Source organism: Ptiloglossa arizonensis, chromosome 1 (genome assembly GCF_051014685.1).
Source record: "Ptiloglossa arizonensis isolate GNS036 chromosome 1, iyPtiAriz1_principal, whole genome shotgun sequence".
Taxonomy (NCBI): Eukaryota; Metazoa; Arthropoda; class Insecta; order Hymenoptera; family Colletidae; genus Ptiloglossa; species Ptiloglossa arizonensis.
In genome coordinates, this window is record NC_135048.1 from 20,302,210 (window position 1) to 20,329,420 (window position 27,211).

The 27,211-nt window shown below is 37.4% G+C and overlaps 1 protein-coding gene across 1 annotated transcript; it reads left to right on the top strand.

Annotated features, from left to right (window-relative positions):
• Positions 1 to 1,410: 1,410 nt before the first annotated feature.
• On the top strand, positions 1,411 to 27,182 carry Spz3 (Spaetzle domain-containing protein 3). Its single transcript, XM_076317198.1, has 7 exons — positions 1,411 to 1,755; positions 5,993 to 6,509; positions 9,887 to 10,121; positions 21,979 to 22,103; positions 22,563 to 22,856; positions 23,450 to 23,575; positions 24,377 to 27,182. Exons 2-7 carry the CDS (start codon positions 6,007 to 6,009, stop codon positions 24,567 to 24,569), a joined length of 1,476 nt encoding a protein of 491 aa, XP_076173313.1. The 5' UTR covers positions 1,411 to 1,755; positions 5,993 to 6,006; the 3' UTR covers positions 24,570 to 27,182.
• The last annotated feature ends 29 nt before the right edge of the window (positions 27,183 to 27,211 follow it).

Sequence of the window (27,211 nt, forward strand, 5' to 3'; positions counted from 1 at the left end):
ACTATTAGAATACTTAAGTCGAATACTATTCGAATACTTAAGTCGAATACTATTAGAATACTTAAGTCGAATACTATTAGAATACTTAAGTCGAGTACTATTCGAATACTTAAGTCGAATACTATTAGCATACTTAAGTCGAGTACTATTCGAATACTTAAGTCGAATAGTATTAGAATACTTAAGTCGAGTACTATTCGAATACTTAAGTCGAATACTATTCGAATACTTAATTCGAATACTCAAGTATTCGAATACCTTTTGCACTGGATATTCATGGTACTCGAATAGTGCGATTATAAACCGGCTTCTTGAAGTTTTTTCTCAAGCGATAGAAAAATATTTAAAAACTCTTGTGACAACGTATACATGTTTTTGTAATTAGGACGACTTCTACAAACATACCATACCGACGCGTTAGTGCAATAATTTGCCGGCTACAAACGAGACTCAGGCGCCAGTGGAACCGAACAGTAATACGTTAACACGTATGTACAAATTAGAAATTCAAGATTAATAAACCAAACAACTATCTTTATGCAAATATACCGACGATATTTGTTCGTTTTTCGAATATCAATTAAGATAACAAACAGCCGTACAAGGATAGTTTAACGCTACTCCAGAGTAAACGTTTCGATCCCTAGTTCGATCGCAAATATCACACTCTGATCAATCGTTCCCACACACTTATGAAAAACAGTATTTACCCAAGATATTTTCGACTTTCTTCGGATAATTTTCGCTGACCGACATCGAGACTTCTGACACGGAGAAAACGATAGTATAGACAATCGAAACATGAAAACTATCGTTAACCCGTACCGTTATTTCTAAATCGTACATTTCCACAACATTGTACAATTATATTCTCGAATGTTACATTTCCGTAACATTCTCAACCCGTACAATCATTTCCTCAATGTTGCACTTCCAATAACAACGTTAACTCGTACCACGATGTTTCACGTATCGATAACCGATACCGTTACTTTCTCGATTTGACAAAACTCGTTTACGAGAGATTTTAAATTTCAAATAAATATTCCTCTTCGAAACTCTACGAGATTCGTCGATTCAGATGTGTGGGGGAAGTACTTAAATTTTCTTCTTCGTTCCATGGTTCGCGATTACAAAATCCTTGTTAGAATCCTCACGGGTCTGGTTAGACCCGAGAGAGGACGGTTCGTGCGTTTCGCCGACGGTCGCGCGAGTGCTAAACGATCTTTCGCGAGAAAAAGGTAAGTACAGCGATCGGAATCGAAGGTAGGGAGATATCCCATTGGGAGGGGTGGGGCGCGAGGGAGCGGAAAGTGAGAGAGAACCGCGGCCAGCCGCTACTCTTCATGATCGAGGGACACCTCTCTTTATCCCCATTCTGTACAGTCGGTTGAAACGCTTCTCTTTCAGTTGTCGCTCGCCAACGTAGCGTTCCGCGCGGTGTGACGCACGGTGTGTCTCGGTGATTTCAACGAGCTGCTCGCGTTTCGCGCACCGCCGAGCACGTGTCGTCCCCGTACCTCTACCGAGTGCGTTTCCTTCCGCGGTCACGTTATTACGTCTACGGATCACGCTGCCCCGTTTCTCGTTGCTCGTCGATTCTCCCGTGGATTCGCCCCGTGGATCGCCCGGACCGCCGAAAGTGAAAGCGAGAGAGAAGAGAAGATTTTTGTTTCGGTGCATGTGACCGTGGCTTCCGCTGAATCTGTCCAGCCCCGCGCCAGCCTTAACGCGGAGAATGGATCGTTGAATCAGGTAAGATCGAGTACACCCTGTGCACGGAGATGGGTACAATTTTTATCCGTGTCCGAAGACGTATACGGCGCGTAACCAACGAAACACGAGTAATCTTCTTTTTTTCTTTTAAGTCGAATCGAAATTAAAATTACGGAACAATCACGTGTTTCGTAAGAGAGAAACGCGAAACGATAGATTCGATCGTTCGAATCGACATTTTTTCTTCGTGTACGATTTCGTACGGCTCGGGGAACGAGAAACCAGCTCGAAAATTGTCAAACGAATAACCATAAGCCGGAGTAAGATGTTTCATCAACGACGTTTCGGCTTCTGTTTCCGCGGCACCCTACGGATCACGCGCGTTTATATTTCGGTGTTATAAAAATTTAAATATATAATTGGACCCGGACGGTGCATAATTTAGTTTCAAAGGAAATTAACGAAGTTTTGCGAAAGATCTTTCTCTCGTGGATTTCACGTGGAGACGGAGATTCTTAACGATCGGAGCTGTAACTTCTCGATTCGTATGAAGATTTTAAACGTGTCATCTTTTTTTTTAATAATGTTAAAGGTGACTCGATTGCTTTATTTGGAAGAATGTTATTACGTACGGTTTGTTATTTATTTATTTTTTTTTCGTTTTATTTATACGATAATTAATCATTGAACATATTTTATATGTAAGAGCAGCAATTCGAAGCGCGATGAAGGTGAAATGACGAGATGGAAAAATGGTGCGGCTAACGATAAGTAATTTTTAAGTACTTCGATGGAAGACGTTTATAACGTCTGAAACGAGATTTTAATTCGAAAACGAAGTTAAATTATACATATAATTTACGTATACTTGTGTATATTTGATTCTATACGTATAATTTCTTTTTATAAGTGTTCATTGAACACTTTAACTGATACTCTGAGAAAAATTTTATAAAACTTCCAATTTGTGCTTTCTTTTTCATTAATTATGAATAAACACCATTGTTTTCCTTAGATGCGCTCTGTAAATAAGTATTAGCAATGCCTTTTTTTCCTGTTAAGTATCACTCGATTATTGCTTCGCATCATAGCTGCTTAATTTCACATTTCCAAAGCGAAACAAAACTAACGATTACGTCTCGACACTTTTTTAAAGTTTACTTCGGGAGTATCTAAACAAAATTTTGTGTATTTCAATCAGTTTAAAAGTATTTGTAGTTTAGAGAGTGTATTAGATTTACAAGTCGTCTTTAAAAGAAACAAGTTGCGTCATTACCGGTATAATACGTGTAAATTTATTCATTTTGGTTAATTTTAATGTCTAAATTATCATTCTTTTTAGACAAATTAAGCAATCCCATATACATATGAATAACTATTACATATGAATAACTCGCTGCTTTCAATGGTCGGCTATATTAGTAACGCGCGATCATGAGTTTCAAAATAACAGTACGTTATTCATATGTATACTTTTTTTCGTAAACCTTCCTCTTACCTTAATTATTATGTTAACCTGTACTATTATTTTCTCAATGTCATAGAGATTGTTTGTCACCGAAGATGACGTAAAATAAGGTCGAAAACATTTCGAGTGAAATATTCCTCTTCGAACCTCTATTGTTCGATTCGACTACAAAATAATAATTTCCATTTCTGTTTTATCATTAAGTGGCTCGATGTATTAAACACAAAGCACACTTTACACAATTTTAAAGGATACCCAAGGTTCTTACCGCATTGAAACTAAATATTCAAAGTAAATCGTGTTTAAAACCATCGATCCTTAAATGCGTAATATTTTACAAATTAAAATCAAAGAAAACAAAGCAATGTTACTCGTTACAATACACAGATACTCTGATATAAATTAATATCAACATATATACAAATTGCAAAAATACAACGGTGGATACCTAACGATATCTGTATAAACAACAAATAAATATGTTACAACGGTCGCGTGCATTTAAAGGTCAATATTTTAACTGTTCTCCGGTCGATGAATTTATCAAACTGGTCACTCGACGTAACGGTTCTCGAGCGATTCTCTCACCGATCTATCGAGGAGTCGACGCACGTCAAAAACGTGACGAAATATGGAAACCCCGGGTATTCGTTTCAGCGCGATGGACGTAGTGTACTCGAGTTCGTTTTCGGTGAAAGCACGCTTTGCATACCCGTCTTCGAAGAAAGTAATTCGGTGGGCGAAAGTGACGAGTGGTCAAACTCGTTCGAGCACGGGGGAATTTTTTGTTCGGCACCGTGAGTACACCGGCGTGATCCTCTGTCGCTTCCATGAATACTTCCGCCGGCACGTGGTACACGCGCGCGAATCCCGCGACGCGTCCACGCATACGCCGACGCGTTTTCATAATTTCTTTCATAAAGTTATTAGCGTCCTCCCGTTAAAGGGGGCTTTCACCGCTCAACTCGGAAAAATCTGTTTATACAGACAGATTATTCGTATTTTTAGCACGTTGAGTCACCGTGCGTTACGTATGCGCAATTTTCACGGGGGATCGTTACGATGTATTTGCGACACAAATGATTTTTCATTTTGAGTCGTTTAACGGGGTAGGTGGTTCCTCTCTTTTTCTTATTGTTATTGTTGATATTTAATTTTCTTTAACGTTGTCAACGATATTGTATTGTTCGCGGTGCAGAGAATATTTTGCAAACGTTTTACGAAAACATTATGAAAATTGAGAATTTTACTGTTAAAGATGTGAGATCACGGACGGTAAGCAATTACGAATAATTTATGGGTTAATTGTAAACGAGGTAACTACTGCGGATCAGTGTCACTTTATTGGAGCATGTTAACGGAAGAACTAAAGAAATATAATAGTATGCGCGATATTTACGAGCCAGTCGTATTTATCCGATCGTATCGAACGCGGAATGTATCGCAAGAAAAATTATAAAAAATTTACCGTGCGCTTCTTTCGAGTTATCGTACAAATTGTTACAATGGGAATTTTCAATGGGAAAGTTTTAATCGTTTCTGAGATTCGATTCCACGAGTGTAAAAAAATGTTTTCTTTTTCGAATATTGATTTCGAATAAACATCGAATATTCAAGTACTTGAATACTACCACTGAACTTTGAATATTCGAGTATTGGAATAGTGTGAATAAACTTCGAATATTTGTATACTCGAATACCACGAATACACTTCGAATATTCAACTGTTCCAATATTATTATTGAAACGTTACTATTTTTACCAGCGAACAGAATTAGGTTGGAAATTGAACGAGGATAAATTTCCTTCTGTGGCAAAATAGGCAAATTTATTCTTCCTTCGAAAGTGCTTTCTCGCCCGCGTGGTGCGTTGAGTGTTAAAATTAATGATTAATGAATAAACGTCCCCGTCAGGGACACATACGAGAAGTATCGACTTTTCTCGATCATTTCGGGCTGTTCTCGCGTCAACAAGAGCGCCACCAGAGGAAGAAAAAGGAAAGAAGAAACCATTAATCATGTCCGAGTAATCGCGGCTCCGCTACTCCAGAAACGCCTGAATAATTCAAGTTTCGAATAATCAGAGAAATTTTCAAACATCGATCATCCTTCGTCGCATTCAATGACGAAAATGAATCTCGAGAGATTCGTCGAAGCGCTTTCAAGAATCGTGTTCATCGAAAAAGGAAACTGGAATTTTGAAATACCTCCCCCTCCCCCCGAAGAAGTGAATTACGGTGAAATTTCGCTTACGTAAATGTTCACGATGTTCGTGGTTATTTCTGCATTTTGGAAATCGTATAACTTTAACCGAATATCAAAGAAACGCAGCGTACTTATTCCACCGAAATAAATTACGATACAGACGTTAAACGAAACACTTTAATATACCGACTCTAACGTCGAAAATTAAATTTCGGAATTGAATCCAGTTGAAAATCTTTTTTATTTGAAATAATTCCGTACGAAAATATGACTCGCCTCGTAAATCGTTTCGCGACCTCGGTATTTTATTTCCGTACTCCGTACTCGAACAAATTACGAAACGCTTCGTTTTTTTAGGTCTATAAAAAAGGGTACACTTCGAAAAGGATGCTACGAGTTTCTATCGAAATTAAATGAATACACGTCGAATTGTAAATCACCATTTTATTAGTATTATATTCTCGAATTCTCCAAAAAAAAAAATATCATTCTAAGTTTGTTTTCCAAGCTCGGTAAAAATTGAGGGAGAAACGAAATAAATTCGCAGGAAGGTCGAACGTTTGGTAAACAGTGTTTGATTTTCTTTGTTTATACTTTATTGCAGACGCAACGGTAGACATGTCGCTGGTCAATTTCACCTTGCCGTATCAGTCGGCGACGCCCACGCCGTTCTTCTACGGTGGTCAGAACGGAGGACACTCGACAGTGAACAACCTTCGTTTGAACGCGGTACTTCCGCCTGCGCCCGCTCCAAATTTCAACGAACGGGAATCTTTTCAAAATGAGCCGTACACACCGCCGGCGAACTACCAACAACAGAGGCAACATCAGTCAGGCTTCAACCGACAAACAAATACGAACGCGTTCGTTGAACACTCGTCGTTCTCGTCGACGCAGGACACTAGATACGCGAATTACAATCAAGATTTTCGAAGGACCCAACCGAGACAGCAACAGCAAATGAGACCACCGCCGCAACAAACCCAGCAACTACAGCAGCCTCAGCAACCGCAACAACCGCAGCAACCGCAGCAACAACGATCCCAAGTAGAAAGGGATCAAGATAGTCTCAGGACGTCCAGAATGCCGGAACAAGAGAGTTATCCTGAAAGACCAAATGGGTAAACATTTTAGAAAGTGAAATTCTCGAATCCAGAAATTCCAAGTAAAGTAAAATTCTCGAATCGAGCAATTCCAAGTAATTTTCGCTTATAAGAAATCATTTTTTCTCCATTTTATCCCGATCCCAACAATCCCAAGTAGAAAGGGATTAGGATAGTCTCAGGACGTCCAGAATGCCGGAACAAGAGAGTTATCCTGAAAGACCAAATGGGTAAACATTTTGTAAAGTGAAATTCTCGAATCGAGAAATTCCAAGTAATTTTCGCTTATAAGAAATCATTTTTTCTCGATTTTATCCCAATCCCAACGATCCCAAGTATAAAGGGATCAAGATAGTCTCAGGATTTTCAGAATACCGGAAGAAGAGAGTTATCCTGAAAGACCAAATGGGTAAACATCTCGTAAAGTGAAATTCTCGAATCGAGAAATTCCAAGTAATTTTCGCTTATAAGAAACAATTTTGTCTCCATTTTATTCCAATTTTGTCTCGATTTTGTCTCGATTTCATCTCGATTTTGCTCGATTTTGTCTCGATTTTATCTCGATTTAATCTCGTTTCGTTTATTCGATGAGAGTAAAGATTTTCATACTCTCCAATATATCTTCACGAGTGTTATTAACGGATCGGTGAGATTTAATCCGTGAAAATGAATCCAAACACGACCTCGTTCGGGCTATTTTTAATTACACCTTACTGTAAGCTACTATGGTTTATCTATTTTCCAAAAAACACCTTGGAAACTACTGGTTCGGTATGTTCGTTCCATCGACATAAACTTTCGCACTCAAGGACGCGCGAAGGTCGTGTTGAACCTCTTCGATTTCACCTCGATGCTCGCATTGCAAACGGTAGGGAAAAAGAAACTGTATTTATTAGGGATAAAAAGAACGGTGACCTTGAAAACTTGTAATCGGAAAAAGGATGTATAAAAATTCTAATACCATTGCATTGGAAGATCTTTCGATTCGTGTGATCCGTGAACAAAAAAATGATTTATCAGTTCACCGACAGCGGAGATAAAAAGTATACGTGTCGCGGTGAAACTTTGGACTCGAATCAAAGAATGTAAAAACTAACCGTTTTCGCAAATTGTTCTTCGTAGAAGGTACTGCGTTACCTTGAACTTTGACGAGGATCGTTTCTGTTACGAACTCCTCCATTGCGCGCTACAAGCAGCTTACTCTACAGCCGGCCAGCAATTAATTGCAAGCAATTAAGCGTTTCATTTTTTCGAGATTGTAACACGCGCGATCGAAACTGGTAACTACATCGTACATCAACATCGCGAGCAGTAATTTGTTAAATCGGTAGTTAATTTTTGAACAAATTAACAGTGCCGCCTCTCGAGATTGCAGGGCCCGTTTCCCCAATATAACGAACAATTCTTCAAATATTTTCCATCACAATGTACAATGTATCTTGCAAACCTGAATTTTTCAAAGTAACTATATTTCACGATACATTTTAATTCTATCGACATAGTTAGACTAACTCGAGTTTACTATAAGAATAATATAGCTGCAAAAGTATGTTTAAAAAAAACTGGACGACACGGCTGGTATAATTACGTTCAATTTTTATTTTTAAAAATGTGGAAGTAGCTGATAACTTACGGTAAAACTTTGGGCTCGAGTCGAAGAATATAAAAAATAGCCGTTTTCGTAAATTGTTCTTCGTAGAAGGTTGTACCTTCAACCTTCAAAAATGCTTCCAAAAATGCTCTATTTTTTGGGGGATAAATGTTCTATTTTTTGGGGGGAAATGTTCTATTTTTTGGGGGATAAATGTTCTATTTTTTGAGGGATAAATGTTCCATTTATTGGGTACTGAAATCCAATCGATACCAACCCTCGTTGAATCGATACCAACCCTCCGTACAACGATGTTCTCGTACCGATTGAATCGTCGCTGAAGCAGCGAAAGTGATTAACGCACATAGCGTTAATCGAGCTGGCAATTATTTATGTAACTAACAGTTGAACGGTTTCTTGTTACGTGTCACGCATTCCTAATGAATATCTGACGAACATCTGACGTTACTCGTTCATGGATTCTCATTTCTCCGAGCGAGCAATTATGTCATCGATCTGCACGGTGCCGCTTCTTTCGTCACACATCATTTCAGACGCGCGTTATTCATACGAATGATCGACTATCCACGGGGTACTGTTTTTGTTCGAATGACAGATAATCATCGTTAAAGGCATCCCCTCTCCACCGTTTAATTTCTCGTTTTTCGTACTCGATAACGTTACGTTGGTAGACGTAAACGATATATTATCCTCCCGATTTCTGTATTGCTATTAACACTCGAATTTCTTCGAAAATTCTTTATCCTTTTTCGTTGTTTCGCGCGTCTCGACCGCCCCTCGTTATTGCGTAACGTTTATTAGCCGACTTGTATTATGGTCGCTTCGAAGAGCAATTTCGCTACAGTCCTCGTATCGGAGTAAAATAATGGAAAACTGGGTTTGAAAATATTATTTTTACGCTCTAAATTTGATTTCGTTTGCGATGTGAAAGTAGAGAATAATGAAAAATATAAGTTTCTCGCATCAGTGAGTCAATTTTTAATCACGGTATACACGGTCGTGCATTAAAGTTCTGAAAGTGAAATTTAGTTTCTTTTCTGCTTGTCGATCTATCGGTCACTCGTATTTTCTTGTTTAAAATACGAGTTTACGAAAAAATTGTCAATCGATAAACGATAAAAGAAATATATTTCGCGCGGACGAATTGTGAATATATAAATTTGAGACTACTCGTTGTCTTTTTCTGTATTCGAATACTCGAACATTTCGATCAGTCGAGAACTAGGTGAATACAACTCGACTAATTACATTTGAATACCCAAATATTCGAATACTCGACTATTCGAATAACGATACTTTCTGGTGTTTCTTTTGTTTTTTCAATCTATCGGAAATTTGAAAAAGTACCGGTCCAATTTAACTTGTCGCTTATACAGCGAATAATGGTTGTAACGTGGAAATCAACCGGTCCCTCGGTGCTCGTTACGACCGAGTTTGACTATATCGATACTTTCAATAGTCGCAGCCATGTTTGAAAATCGATACCAGGCTAATTTCAAAAGCAAACTGGCTTTTCAATTTAAATATTAAAAAGACTATGACCGAATACGAGAGAAACTGAAGACATGCGTGCAAAATAAATAAAACTATCCTGCATCTGTGTTGAACAGAGCAGTTCAGGTGTTCTACCTACGAAGGACTGAAATTTGAATAGACTAAACTCTTAATCAAAAAAAAAAAATAATCGAAAGAACTCTAAATTATTTTCGTATCGTTAATGTACGATTTGTCGATGCGTTCGTTGAATTATCATTTATGAAGTTGATCGTTCATTTTGTCAAAGGTACACGAGAGTTAACGGTGAAGGAGGTGGTTCAGGTACGAAGACATCGGTTCACGCTGTCCTGGATTACGACGACGATTTCGAGGACTACTACGACGAGGAGGACCAACAAATACCAAGAGACGCTCACGTCACGCCCATACAAGGTCCAATTTTTCTGAAAAATGGCTCGGTTCCGGTGGTACCATTGTACTCTTATCCTCAGCTAAACAATGGTTCGTTCGTACAAATACCGGTAAGTTCGCGACGAAATTACAATTTTCGATATCCTTCGTATCCGATCGTTTGGAAAACCTCCCTGACGGACAGCTGATGCAATACTCCGATCGATTATGCGTTTTTAAATATTCCGTGGTTTATGTAAGTTTCACTTTTGGTAAATGATCCATTAAACGAGACCGTCGAATCGATCCATCGTCCGATATCCCGCAAACTGACCGCTAAGAATGAGATCACCCTTTCACGAAATACCTCGCATTCTTTCATTATAATAACTCTTGTATTTACTTTAACTTTCGTAATATCGAATTTACGAATATTCTCAGATCACTGGTCGAAGCACGGCTCTCCGGATCGATTCGGTTATTTTTACATCGTAAGTAAGCTATCGGTTGTTAGCACAAGTATTTTTAGACGAGCGATTAAAATTGTTATTCGTGGTTGATATTTCTGAAAAGTATCCACGAGCTACGATGTAAGGAAAATAGAAAATTTTGATTTCCATCGGTGTATAAAATTTCATCGATGAAAACTCGAAATCGTCAAGGATCGGACAGCTACATCCGTTGACTCTATGAATCTTCTACCGCGATGCACCAACAATTACTCACAAATGTCCATTAGGTGCATGTAAACCGACTCCGCGAGTACAATATTAACTTCAAGTTCTACGCACATACGCGCGTACAGGTAATTGCAATCGTTCAGAGCCGTGACACTGTGGATTCTTTAATGCTATTTTGTTCGTGCAATTCTTACGAATGCTGAGTAACAATGGCGTGACTCATATGCTGTTAGAGCGGAAGAATTGTGAGTAGAAAGTATACCGAACTATTCACACACGAGCGACGATTGTCGAATACACAAGTAGATTTCGTCAAACTTTGACACTGCGAATCAAGATCTCGTTCATATTCAACAACTTCTAACAGACCTGTCGAAAATTATTTCTCAATCTGTATACGTCTTCTCAATTTGATCGCTTTATCGATCAAAGAGAAACACGCGTGTAAAGTTAGAAATAATATTCGAAATACTTAAACACTCGATATGTAAATTTGTTTATTACGAAAGAAAAAAATAAATTCACTCCTCGTTCAAAAGGCACGAAATAAAGATTCCAATACGATACAATATTGAACAAAAAAATGAAAAATACGTATCGAAATAAAATTGAAGAAGAAAACGTCTTAAAAAATTTCTCTCGAACTTATATTACTTTAAATTCTATACTGGTAAAAATTATACAGATCGCTACACAATCTTCTTCCTCGATAAATGTCCCGTATATATCACGCTACATTACATTATTATACAATCACCTTATAATTTTTCCATCTCACGATGAGGAACAGAAAATAGCGAAAACTTTGACGAACGAATAGAAATCGTTCCTTCGGATCGTACGTGCGATGCGAGAAATAAAAAAAAAAAAAGAAAAAAAAAAGAAATAAACGTCCCGTTTAAAATACTCGATCGTGGTGAGGCGTAATTAAATTCTCCGAGCTTGAAATATAATCGACTCGATGGAAACGGTTGATACAATTCACCCGCAAAACGAAGTTAAATTAACATTCCCCGGTGTGTTGGGGTCGTTTCGTTTGCCAAAAGTTTCAACGGCAAAACGAGTTACCTGCTCGGACGATTCAGGTACGCGTCGAAGCGTTTATCGTGGTATCTAGCGACAGCTGGATACAGGAGTTCTGTTCGTCGATATTTATGTTCAACGTAGAGACGTCGTAACCGGAGTCTCGTACTTGAAAGACCGTGGCACACGTTCGAGGATCGTTCGAAAGGTGATCGAACGCGGCCGTGGCTACAGCAACGTTCAAAGTCTATATCACCGGCGTGACATTTCCCCGCAGCACCCGTGACCCTTCGAGTATCTTCCCTAGAATCTCGTACAACGTACGATCAGCTGGGTGCACGGTGCCTCGGTTACACTTGCCCAGGTGTTTCGCTCGTGTCCCCTTTTACCATTGTCGTCGTTTATTTCTCTCGTCGTGGATTCGTGCGCCACGGTAAGAATTCCCGGCACGACATCACCGTTGAGGTCAATCGGGACAGCGGCATTGAGACGGTAACCCCTTGACCTCACCGACCATTTCGCCGCGAGAATCGACTCCCAGTTGTGTGCCAGATTGAATTTTACCAATTTTCCCACTCCTCTTACGTACAAAAATTACGCGACAATGTTTACAAATAACAAAGATGCGTCGTTACGTTTCGTTTCTCCATCTTAAGATCGTTTTTAGATACGACGAAGACAAATTAACAGGAGAGACGTTATTCATCGAACAATCGTACGAATTGAATTCGAGAAAATGCAGATAGTAATAATAAAAGCTGCCCGATACGAATATTTTATAATTTATGTTTTTCAGTCTCTTTCTTCATTTTTATCGAGTTTGAATTTCTACGATTGTACAGTTTGGGAATTTTTTTACTGCTATTTTGTTTTTAGATATCCGATGACTCCGAAGATAAGTTGTGTTTGTTTTGAGATGTGTGTCTTTATTAGTTTTTTGTATAGAATTTTTCCTTGCGTTGGTGAATAAAAGAATATTTCTTTATGGAAGAGTGATAACCAATTTTGGATCATTTTAGGAGTCTGTGGAATATAATGTCTAGTGATTAATTAAGTAAAAAGTATAGTGACATTTATGTGTAGTATAGAAATTGGTTAGTAAACGAAAGAATATTTCTTTATGGAAGAGTGGTAACCAATTTGGACCATTTTAAGAGTCTGTGGAGTATAATGTCTATTGATTAATTAAGTAAAATGTATAGTGAAATTTTTCTTTGCATTGGTAAACAAAAGAATATTTCTTTATGGAACAGTGATAACCAATTCCGGACCACTTTTAGAACCTGTTGAGTATAACGTCTATTGATTAATTAAGTAAAAAGTATAGTGAAATTTATGTGGAGGTTAGGTCTGCACGTGTTCGATTCAGAGTTATTTATCTAGTATGTGCACGGTGTCGCTTATCTTGCTTATAATATTATCATATTATTAATATTTATACACAGTTACAATGACATAGTGCTGCTACCTTATCATGTGTAACAGTTGCGTATAACAGTTTGATATTGAAAACTCGAGAACAGGAACAAACACGCATGTATCATATACACTACCAACCAAAAGTACGAGACCATTGAACTTACTTCTTGCACATCTCGTGAGATAAGTTGACAAAAACGGTAAATTTTATAATCGTAATCCCGCGTTAAATTATTTCTAATATATAACTATTTAACAATCGTCTCATAATGACCACACTAGATACTTCGTTCGAACACGGTAACGCAATCATAAGCATCATACTAATTGCCTAACCGTTAATGTTCAGTGTTTCAATGGGTGGAAGATAATCTCTGAGGTGCGCAAACATTTGATATTTCTCGCGACGTTTGTCAATGTTCAATTTCAAATGTATTATAAAATTGTTTGTAAGAAGAAAATTTAAGATGTTAAACTTTTCACTTAAAATAGACAGACGAAATGTTTGGAAAATGATTTTCCATTTCTGACAATATTTCAATAGTCCTTTGTTTAATGTTCAAACGTTTCGTTAGAAAGTATAAATGTGTATGTAAAAATTCATATAGTAAAATTATTAGTGGAAGATTTAATAATTATTCGTGGAACGACACTCACGACTTCCGTAAAATTTGGTTCCAACGTTTTGTTAGAAAGTATAAATGTGTATGTAAAGTTCATATAGTAAAATTATTAATGGAAGATTTAATAATTATTCGTGGAACGACACTCACGACTTCCCTAAGATTTGGTTCCATACTTTTGGCCAGTAGTGTATATCAGGCACTTGTAGTTGATCGTGCGTGACCAGTCGTAATTACACGCAATAGCATGCAAATCGTAATAACACGTATTAGCATATTAAGCAGTTTCGTTTTCTGGTCTATTTAAATGTTACCACTTGATAAAGTAACACGGAAATAAATATTGATGACAGTACACTGTTTGCTTTATAGTATACAGAGTATAATCAGTGGAATTATGAAACAAGATTCATTTAATCAATTATTCAATTTAAAAAATAGACAATGTAAACTAAATAACGTACGGTTTCTATACACTCTGTGTTATTGATCGTAACGGAGCAAATAAAATTTTCTTCAATTTGATAATATGTGTAATGTTACCGTGTTGCATATAAACATAGGAAATAAAATTGTCTGAAATTTAATAATATCGACAATGTTACCGTGTCGTGTAAAAGTGAAAATAATAAAATTTTTAAAAATTTAATAATACCGACAATGTTACCGTGTCGCGTCAAGATGGAAAAAATACAATTTTTAAAAATTTAATAATACGGACAATGTTGCCGTGTCGCGTGAAAATGGGAAAAATAAAATTTTAAAAAATTGAATAATACCGACAACGTTACCGTGTTGCATAAAAATGGTAAAAGTAAATTTTTGAAAAATTTAATAATACCGATTGTGTTATCGTGTCGAGTAAAAACGAAGAAAATTTCGTAAAATCGATCGACACGCATCATTGATTTGCAATTACCGCGCAGGAGAATCGAAAGAATCGAAACACCAATTCGGAAGTGACCCGATCGATGTCCTCGATCCGATCGTCGGTCGTCCATCGTACCGTGAGAAAATAAAATCGAAGAGAATTAACTTTTTACACAGTACACGGTCGTAATCGTGGGTCGACCGTAAAAGAATCGATTCCGTGTGAAGAAATCGGTCGATAACGTGAAATTGAATTTGTTAGCGCGGTGGGGGGATTCGTTTCCGAGAAAATCGATATTAAACGTTCGTTCGATGTGTGTATACTTAGATACATATGTACGTCAAGGTTAGTATGGTACGCGCATGAGGAGATTGCGTCTGGAGTAACCACGGGTCCTATTTGTTCAGGGGTCATCCCCTCAGGCGCGAAAACGATGTGTGTGTGTGTATCTATCGTGCTCTTTGTAGTTTCTGGAGGGGCCCACGAACGAATAGGACCCGCTGTAACTTGGGACAATTTTCTCGCGCGTGTACAATAGGTACACGTATCGTAATACTTTCGTGAGTTCGTGACCACGTACATTTGAATTTTGAAATTGCTGTAACTTTATTATTCTTCGAAATTGCGATGTAATATTTTGAGAATGTATTTTGAAGTAATACGTGTATGTAATGTACTCTAGTAGAATATAATAAAAAAAAAAAATATATATATATATATACTCTAATAGAATATAATAAAAAAAATATATATATTATTACATTACATATACGTATTACTTCAAAATATATTCTTAAAATATTATATCACAATTTTGGAGAATACAGCAATTTCAAAATTCAAGTGTAATATATATATATAGATATAATTGTATGTACGTACATACAGTAATAAGTTGGTTTAGTAATTAAGCCATAAGAAAATGTGAAAGAAATTAATTTTCGCAACTGAGAATATTGAGACGAGAATATCTCCTTAACGAGGGAGACGAAGTAATGAAACGATAAAGTACACTTTTTTTAAATAAATGAATAAGAACGACGAGCAAAAGGAAGATTACTTTTCTCGATTCAATTGCCCTAAATCGTCTTTTTAACAAGTAGAAGCACCTTACCGTCTTTCCGGACCAATTCGGTTGGACCATTTGTTGAAAAACTATCGATGAAGATTTCTTTCCAGTCCGTTGAAAGAAACGAAGATCGACAACATTTTGTTCTCGTAACAGTAACGATGGAAGCACGAATAATTTGGAAATTTTACGTTTGAAATTTAACGATTAAAATCTTTTATATACCAATTACAAGTGTCATCACATATCTTGTATACTAGTCAGAAATTGTGAAAATCGTTCGTTACCTTGAAATCGAACACAATTTTTCTTCTTCGCTCGAAACGGAATCTCGATTTTTCCCAATGATCGTTCGAACGGTGTTACAAATTTCAGAAACGTAACCAACCCACGAAAAAATCTCATTCTTCCGACGTTACTTGAGAAACTGCTCGAAATAAATTTCGTCGAGTCAACGTTTTACAGCTTGTCGACACAAAACGACAGCGCGTGACACGCGAGGGAATTTGATCTAAGCAGGAACAGAATAAAACTGGAGGAACGGTTCGTTCCTCGTCACATTTCACTTGTTACGTCACGAACGAAATATTCGTTACATCATAATTCACGACGAAACCTCGCGCTACATTTTGTTATTCCATCCGCGGATGGTAGCTGAATTCAAAATCAGGCGCGAAAGTGGTTATTCGACGTCGCAGCGCCGAAATATCACCCGGTCGTAAACAATCGTAGAATTGAAAACGGTGTGTGTCGCTTGAAATGATTTCGTAAGACACGTGGCCATTGATTCCCATTAGCGCCGGAGATTATTTAATCGGTTCAATGTTGCTCCGATCGAGCTTAGAAACTGTTTCGCGCCAATGATTGCTCCTTTCACCAGCGACCGAACGTGGTTGTCGTCTTCACTCGGATACAGGGGGACCGTAATGGCTGACCACCGACATTATTTTCTGACGAATCAATTTCGACGTTTTCGACGTATTATGCACCGTCACGGGCGTTCATTCACGATCGATAATTATTCCTAATGGAATCCCAATGGAAGTTTTCCCGTTCGACTAAGTGCAGGAATAAGTTGCAATATTAACTGGTTATTGACATTTTCTTGGGCTCGGGCGACGTGAATCACTATAGACACCTGGCGTTGAATGTAACACAATACGAAAGACTCGAATGGTTAAAATTTATAATTACTTAAATCCTTTGCAACGTAAAAATTATCCAAAGATAGAGTAATTTGGAATGGATAGATGTATCTAATCAGGATGAATTAATATTTTTGAATATTTACATCGATCAAGTAAATGTATTCGAATTTGGATTGTAATTTTTATAGACGTATTAGGTAACAATTCTGAAAATAGCGATCGTGTCGATGTCTCGATTTTTTGTTGAATTTTCATACTTGCTTGTACCTCGTGGCGTTTTCCTGAACGAAAAAATTATGAAACAGAGGTGACATTAGGGGGGTGAGATTTTGGAGGGTAATTTTATCCCTTAAAGTTTCGTTAACGTAGTTTGACAAAATACGTGTTCCCTACTTTTGGCTGCTTCACATATCTGCAAAGTTTACGTACAAAGTTTATAATATTTTACCTCGCGTTATAGTCACGAAACATTTCACAATTACATTGAACGTAAACTACGTTAAAGAAATGAATGTAATTTGGAATGAAAATAATAAGAACTGTGTTTATTATTTTTTCACCTATTTTTTCACGTTGATAGCCGTTAGACAGTAAACTCTGTAAATACATAAATCAGAGATCATTGATTTATTTAGAATGATCTACAGCATTAGAATCATCGCACACGGTTTAAAAGACAAAGAAAAACGTATTTTCAACAGTGGTTGTTTCCACGGTAATAATTATAGAATTGATTAGGATAACGAATGTCTTTGGAGTATTGTTACGTAAATTCAACAGGACCAGGTATAATCCTATTGATGTCGCGAGGGAAAAAATTGTGAATGCAAATGCAAATTTGAATTTCTCGTACCAAAGATTTCCTTCGTTTTTAAAAGACTGTCGCAACGCAAAAGATTCTTTCGACCTCGATAGTCGGATTAGGGTATTCGTTTAGGTGTACATCAACGAATAATTAAATCAAATTTCAAATCATTTCTTTGAGTTTCTAACGATTTTTACCCAATCTACCGGTTCGTCAACTTGTCGATGGTTTTATCGTTTTCGCGTTTATGTATTCGTTTCGTGTGATGTAAAATCGATAACAATCTAGATTCTCTTTTAAATTCTCCGATAGATAATCTCTATCGGTTCCAGAGAAAACACCTCGTACCACTTTACGTGGTTGTATACCTGGATTAACCAATAACGAACTGAGCCGAAACTTGTCCAAAAATGAGTCCACACAGCCAGTGTTAAACCATTATATTCTGGAATAATTAAAAAAAATTTCTGGTGGAGAAACAGCTAAGTCACTACTGAGAAGTTTCTACTTCGCATAATAAATTCTTTTCGAAAGAATTAATCGGTGGTAAGAAAAGTCTCCGCACTGAATCAATTTGCCAATTTATTTTCCAAACATTGTACTTAACCAGTACGTGCAAAAATGAAAAAAATGAAAAACAAGAAGTTTCTCCACCAATTGTTTTACCTCAGTTCGAGCATCTAGAGTAACATTGTTGCTAAAATTTTCCAATTTATTTTTCAACGATTGTACCTAACGAGTATGTGCAAAAATTAAGAAAATTAAAAACAAAAAGTTTCTCCACCAATTGTTTTACCTCAGTTCGAGCATCTAGAGTAACATTGTTGCTAAAATTTCCCAATTTATTTTTCTACAATTGTACCTAACGAGTATGTGCAAAAATTAAAAAAATTAAAAACAAAAAGTTTCTCCACCAATTTACTTCAGTTTTACCTCAGTTCGAGCATCTAGAGTAATATCGTTGTCAGAAGAACCGATTTAAATACCGCGAACGAATCAATTTGCAACTGACAGCGTTGCTCTATTTCGGTTACAAGCCAGTGACATGCAAGTTAATCTTCGAATTGAATTCGTGCGAGCAGACTGCGATTGACTCGCGTGGACACGCGGCATGATTCATTTCTGCCGGGCAATGTATCGCGTCGCTGATACTTTTCTCGCGTATACGAACGATCTCGAACGAGCTGCGCCAGTGAATGACGCCTACTGACTGCTGCCACGGAGACACGAGTGTAGGACGACGATCGTTAACGGACCCGACTTCCGGTTATAAGCAATTCCGCAATTGCGTGAATGTGCGCGACGTTGACCGCGAACATTACGCGATGACCTCTGTGACAGTTTGCAGCAGAGAAAATCCTTCGTGCGCGACAACGTTTAAATTATTTACACGATTTTCCAAACGTCGTGAAAACGCGTTAAATATAACCGAGAACTCTCAAGTTCTCCGACAAGAATTAATTTTAAATCGACGGACCAATTCAAGTTTGTAATTTTCAAACGACAATTCAATGCCCGGATACTAGACACGCGTATTGGAGAATTAATTTTAAAGCAACAAATTAGCATAATCAAGTATCAAATACATGTACAATATTCGAATGAACGCTTACGAGAAGGAGCATACCGATTTGTGATCAGAAACGTTGCAATAGACTATCTTTGGTTCACAAGTAGCGAGCGTTTCCTGAACAATTTCAAATACCGATAACACCATTCTACAATTCAAATTCACTACCTACCCCGCTTTCGAGCGAACCCACGGTCCCGATTTTATCGCACGAGAACACAGATTGCTACACATACCTACCGCAAAACGTACAAATTTACGTTACGAGGTACTGAAAACGTAGTTAAAGAATTACTCGAAATCGTATCTCCACTATTTTGAATCGTCTTTAAGCCTCTCGAAAGATTGAAGATTACTCGACACGATCGCTCGGTGAAAATTTCTCAACTTCTAACCTTAAAACGGAGCATCCTTCAAATCCCCGCAAAGTTTCGATCGTTACGCAAGATCGATCGTCGAAAATTCCGCAATTTCTAACCTCAAAACGAAGTCTTCGTCGTCGTCGTTCTCGCGAAGTTCGAATCGTGCGACGCGATCGATCGTCGAGAATTTTCCAATTTCTAACCTCGAAACAACGAACGTGACGTTCGAGCGAATGTAAAAAAAAAATATATCGAAAAATAATTGATATCTCGTGATACGCTGCATCGGTTGCATCCGATTCGTATAAATTCCAATTAACCCTTTCGATTCGTAGCATTAATCGCCGCGTCAGTCTTCCTACAAAACAATTGTTTCCTCGTTGGAAACGTCCTTGCGGTCGATCGTGGGTGTTCCGGCTACGTTGCTAAAGTGGGTCTTACATAGCTGTTTGTCTTCTTATCGTGGTTTTTCATAGACGGTGGCTCGCAGCCACCATTACGCGTAGGCTACGGTTTTACCTTAACAATTTCTGAAATACGTCGCTTATCGTTCGCATATTGCGTAGGTGCGACTCGTACCACGAGTCTCTGGTATCGTCTCACGTCGATAGGTTACACGGGTTGTGTGTGCTTGCACGTTCGTTCTTTGGCACCGTTCGCTCGCCTCGCGTGTACAATGCAAATATAATGTACGGAACGGTCACGTACGCCTTGGACTCCAACGAGGCGTGGTTGCTCGATATCGATCGTTCATCCGTACCAAGGATCGTTTTATCAAGGATCCTTTCTTGCATGCTTCGCGTTTCCACAGTCCCGTAATTTTCCACTAAGATATCGCAACTTTGTCACTGGTTTATCTCTGAACTTTTAACAACGTTTTTCTACTATGTACGATGCCCTTATCTCGGATTCTTACTTTCGTCTCGCGGCATTTCTGAGTTTCACTGTGGTCTGCATACCGTCATGGCGTTTTATGAGTCTCCGTCGGAGATGTGCGAAATTTTATACCAACGAATGGAACGCGTTGCGATTTTTACGGTCGAACGGGTTCAATTTTTACTCGCGCTGTGCGAAATATTCAACTCTGTAATTTAGATTTTAATTTTTATTCAACGTGTAAAAATAATAATAATAATAATAATTAGTATTATATTTTAACCTTTGTCCGGATAAAAATTTCGTATGTTTTTGATCTCTTTGTAATTTTTTTTAAGTATATTAGAGGGAAATATATACAGATACGCAATTGTCAATGTCAATGTATCTAAGTCGTTAAATCGTTAATTTTGTTATTACTCGTGTTATATGTTACATGTATTGTTTAATATGGATTTTTCTTCGCGCTCATTTCGAACTGAAAAGCATTAAACATCTTGCTCGAACTCGCTTTAACGATTGGTACATGAATATAAAGCAGCTATTACGTCGTACGATTACAATTGATAGGACTACGTTTATGTATGGTATTAGGCTAAAAATTCATATAATTAAATACGTAAATGCCCAAGAAACGATCTGATACATATATTGCAGCGTTTTTCAAACTGTGTTTCGTGAAACTCGTAATTAAATTTTCCATATTTTTAGCTCGCACCACTTTCGATGGATTATAATTTTTAGCATTATTTTTTCGGTAATTAATACACTGATACTAATCGTTAATCAAATGGATTGTGTAACACGTATTTCGATAGACTTTGAATTCGTTCTATTGGAAATGGGAAAAAATTCTTATTTAGATACAAATTTCAGATTACGAAAGATACACAGCTTTTTATTTGTCACTCGTTGAATAAAGATTAGAATCTAAATTGTAGAATGAAATTATGCTTCACCTTGACAGATACGAAACTTATCTATTTCGTCGAATAAACATGGTGAATAAATCGCAATGCGATGTTTTTATGGGACATTTACTATTCGAATAAAATTTGACCCGTCTGCACCATCTACACATTCTGATGACATATACAAGCAAGAATAACAATGTACCGATAGTATCTACAAGGTGCTAACAACGTAATGTAATTTTTATTTCCTTTTACTAAAAATCATAATTTGGGTCGTTTTGGTATGTATGTATAATTTCTTACTTAAAATTACTTGAAAATAAAGATAAAATTTGTTTGAAATATTTATAATTTAAATTGAAGAAGCAATCGTTTACAACGAGACCCTGTTATCTGATACAATTATATTGTCGATCATTAATTTTCTTCAAAATTTCATTTTCATACAAGAAACTCCTGTTCCACTTTTTCGACTTATTTTCACCCTTTGTACAACGCAAGATTTATACTCGTAATACGTACGTAATCACTCCTTTTACAACGCAATATTTATACTCGTAATACGTACGTAATCACTCTTTGCACAACACAATATTTATACTTGAAATACGTTGTCTATGTGTTGCAGATCCTTTGGACCGCGCTCTCAGTTGCACTGGGTGTCGAATCGAGGGGTGACTTGATACGTGGTGTACCATGCATTAAAAAATACCATCAACTCTTCTGTCCAACAGCTGGAAACGCATACCCAATGTAATAATTCTAACAATAGTATAATAATACGTAACCCCAATTGTCTCGAACGTTACGTCACACGGTATTAATCTACATCGCCTACGTTGAGCAAGAAATGTTCGTTACAAGTTTTAATTTCCAAATTACCTCCATTGCTTGATTTCGTACTCTAAATATCAATGTTCTAAAACTGTATCGAAACCGTATTTAAATCGTCGTGTTTTCTTTCAATCGTAAAATTTTCGTTTCTTGTTTTCAAATTCTTAACGATATTCTACGTTTCGATCATAAATTTAAAGACGCGCGACAACGAAGATAATATACATATATTTATATATCCATTGGTTATAAACATTTTATTCGCATATACCGCGTGTTTCATCGATACCGATGCGTAAACGTGGTAAACGATTTTCAGCGCGAACGACCGTGCAAAGATCGGGTGACGGTAAAATTGATGCAATAAAATGTTTTTAGAGATCGGATAGAGCGTTTTATCGACGAAAATAAAGCGTTAATGAAGAGAATGTACGGTGACTTTGAGATGAGTTCAGGATTCGGTTCACCGACAAGGGAACCTGGCCATCGAACACGTAGCAGAAGAAAAAGCAGAGAGGCTAGAAAACACGATATCCCGGACGGTGGACCTAGTTTTCGGGACACGTTGGATCCGGATGTCGAGGTTAATGGTGACTCATTCTTTGGTAATGTCAGAAAAACCACAAACCTTAGAGAGCCACCTGGAAAGAATCGAAACAACGATAACGGAAGGTGGGTAATTTTCAAACTTACGAGAGGTTAATCGAGAGATCGGAATCGAAGATGGGGAGCTTTCTTCAACCTCACCTTCCTAAACGATCGATGACTATACTCGTCTGAAATTTACACAGTCTGTTGTCTGTTATTCGGTGAACACTTCGTCAAAATTTCGTTGAAATGTATGAACAATCACGAGAGTTACGAACAATTACGTAAATGTGTAGTGTTTTGACAGTGAACTGGATAAGAAAGTTATGGGAAGTTTATAAAAAAATGTTGTTAATGTATTTATAATTTAGAAAGGTATATCTTCCGTGAGCGGGAAGTAGAATGTAAAAATAAAAATGTTGTATTAATTATAATAAGAGGAACCGACATTTTTTAGTTTTTCAACTTCGACAAAGGGAAATTCTTCTTTTCTCTTCTCTTCTCTTTCTTTTTATGATTTTTTTTTCTCAGATCTTTGTATAAAATTTTTGAAAATACTTCGATATTTAATGACTAACAATATTGTTAACGGATGGAAAAGGTTTATTTCGGTGAACGAAACATTCAAACGTCGAATGTTCGAGACAATTGTCGTAATCACTGTTAACATTTTTCAGAGTCGATGCGTGTGAGTCTAAATTGGAAATACTGACTCCTTACTGGGCCAAAAACAGCGCCGGTAAAATTCGTGCCATCGTAAATACGCAGCACTTTGAACAAGCCATTCACCAAGAAGTTTGCTCGTAAGTGCACCTCAAAATGTCACTCCATGCGTATATAAAACTTCAGCTCCGTGTTAACCTATTTACTGTTAGCCAACTTAGCGTGTTGTTTTCTAAAACTGCTGCGTCATATCCGGTGAAACCTTGAGAAACAATTTTATTCGGTCTAACAACTTCGACGAGAATAATGGAATACACCGAGAGCGAGCGAGACAGAGCAACAGCGAGCGAGCCTCGCATTACATGCAATTTTTTTTACGAATTTTTTTCTCTTCCTTTTTACGATTTTTTTTTCTAAAATTTTTATATCAAATTTTTGAAAATACTTCGTTATTTAATGTCGAACAATATCGTTACGAAAGTATTATCAATTTATCCAGCAAGATTTTCCCAATGGTGATAAATTCGAATACAATCACATTCAAAGGTACAGATCTTCATAAATTTCAGGAGCAATCTTCTTTAGATTTTTAGAAAAGATTTCTTCAAAAGACTTTTTAATCACAATTTTTCCACGTTGCAATATTCAAATCAAGTTTAAAATTTGTCTAACACATGTGTATTGATATTTTCAAAGGGGACTAACGTACGATCGAATACAATCCCAATAAGATCAAGTTTGAACTAATTTCAATAACGACATAAAAATACACCGACGAATAGAACAATCCTAATTTCCCTTGGAAATATGTAACTCGATCCTGTCTCGCTCGTAAAAACGAATCTCGAACGGGACCAACAGCGAGGGTGATCTATTCGCTTGTATCCGGGGTAATCGTTACTTGAAACCGGGTATCACCGCGATAAACGTTTCTGTTTCAGGAAAACGCAAACGAATCGTTGCACCACGGGCTGTGGCTGCGAACAAAAGTACAAATGGCACCGATTACTCTCGTACGACACCGATAACGACTGCAAGGGAATCTTCATGGACTGGTTCCTCTTCCCCTCTTGCTGCGTCTGTAGATGCGATCCGGACGCTAACAAATTTTCCGCGTCGAGTGATCGAAATTGAAATGATTTCTCAGGGGCTGGGTATTTCCTAGGACTCTATGGTTGTATTTGAAATTCAATTGCAGTCGCAAGGGGGACTGCTGTGCCGAGCACGGATCGGAGAACTTCCGTCGGATCACGGATCGGTTTTGTATTTCCGTTCGCGTGAAAGGAAATTGAGTTTCACCCAAATACTGTTTGTTACCTTCCTGGCCTTTGTAATCCGTTACAGTGGCGTTCCATCAATATACCACGTTTCCGTCAATTTTTCTAATCAGCCCTTTGTCGTTCAACGATGCTTTAAAGTAGTTACGACGACCGGGGCAAAGGTCGAGCGAAGAAATTGCTGCCACCACTCTTCGGTGACAGCCATTGCTACTTTTATTTTCTAAAAGTTGAAACACCAGTTTTACTAAAGACAAAAATGATGAAAATTATCACTAATTTGTTTCTTTTCGCTGTGTTCGAGAGTGAATTAAATTTTCAACAGTGCCTTCCTCGTGCAAAATCAATATTTCTGATCAACCTTTTCGAGGAAATTCGAACCGACGTTCGTCTTGACTCATGATTATGTATATCGTAGAGATCGGTTTGATCTTTCCCGATACGATCTCAAAGGAACAAACGATGGTACGCGAGAAAGTTTTTTCTTTTTTTTTTTATGTGCCATTGTTTATTTTGTTTCGTCGTGTATAGCATTTTCAAGTGTATAAAATACCTGTAACCACAGAAGAATATAAAAAGTAAATTTATATAGCTGGGTATACCGAGATAAACGACTACAATAAAATATATTAATAAAAAGTGTATGTGATAATTGTACGACAGTTGCGTAACGAATTTTTAAATACTTCAAAATAACTTTTTTCTCAAGTTTTCGAACCTTAGACAACGTAGGTTCGAAATCATTCGTTCTAGCCTTACTTTAGAGTCTACGGTTTGGATACACTTCGGTGCCCGAATCTATAATTATTTATAGAATATGCTGCTTCAAAATATCGGGGACACGCCTATTGTCCCGGTTCTAATTAGAAGTGTGTCTCTGATACGTTAGTTAATAAGGAAAATCTAAAGGGAGTAAAAATAATCTTCTTCTATGTAGACGATTGAGTAGCGAGCAAAAGTAGAGTGAATATTATTATCAATTAGAATGAACATTATCGCAAATAGTGTAAGCGTCAAATGTTACCTTAAGTGTTGCTCTTAAGGAAAACGTGTTTTCCAACGGCAGCTGTTTCCCCAATTTCTTGTCGCTTTAACGAATAGAATTACAATTACTTGTTACTCGTGTAAATTAATTTCTCAAGAATACGATAATCACCGATTCGGATCGCTTCTGTTCTCAGTTCATCGAAACGCGAGATCGTCTACGATGTACCGAGTGTTCGAAACGTTTTCGTCGAGTACAAAAACAACTTCATCGTGTATGAAAAATATTTTCCTCGAGTACAAAAACAACTTCATCGCGTATAAAAAATATTTTCCTCGAGTACAAAAACAACTTCATCGCGTATAAAAAATATTTTCCTCGAGTACAAAAACAACTTCATCGCGTATAAAAAATATTTTCCTCGAGTACAAAAACAACTTCATCGTGTATAAAAAATATTTTCCTCGAGTACAAAAACAACTTCATCGCGTATAAAAAATATTTTCCTCGAGTACAAAAACAACTTCATCGTGTATAAAAAATATTTTCCTCGTGTACAAAAACAACTTCATCGTGTATAAAAAATATTTTCCTCGAGTACAGAAATATTTCGTCAAGCGCAACGAAAAAAAAGGACACCACACCATTGATATTTTTTTTACAACGCGATGGAAAAAATATCGAACGTTACGAGACACCAATGTACTCGATGCCCTCGGAATGCATTTCAAGCGTCGCGAAAATGTCCGTTGCAACGAGGCATCGAACGATCCCAATGTCGAAAACAGGAAAAACTCGTTCCACGCGGTATCTTCCGCCTGGTTTTTTGTCCCACGGGTGACATAATTTAATTTCGAGTGAAAAGAGGCTCCTGCGGCGCGCAACCTTCGCGTTTCGTCCTCCGTACTTACTTATTCCTTGTCGTTTTTATTTCTTTCGCTTAATTTAAGTAGATAAGCCCACGAGCAGCCCGATGGGATACACGTTCGTTAACCTCCTCAGGGATACCGGGCCGTGTGTACGTGTGGGCGTTTAATTTTTCTATTTTTATCTCGAACATCGTAACACGGAAGCGACCGCTCCAATTGCCGATAAATATTCCCGATGATGAATTTCGTAATATTCGTCGTCAAGATCGGTTGGTATTTTTGTTTACCCCGAGCGAAACGATTCGTCCCTGAAGAGGTTAAGGCGACTGAAAAAAAACATGTCTTCGGTAGCCGATCACCGGTGTATGTTAAGCAGTTAACCTCTCATCCGTGTTTAATTGACTTTTTCCTCTTACGATACGCGTTCAAGATCGTCTTCAATTCGAGATTGAACGTCGTTCCGAACATTCGAAATTAAACGAGATACACGTATCAAAATTCATGTATTTATTTAGCGGTAGAGTAAACAGAAGGCTGTACGAGATTATATTTAGAAACAGCTATGTATATTCTAGACTCATGTATTCTATAAAATATAAGTTTTTAAAATGTACACAGTGAACTGGTATTTCTTATTTCTTTTCA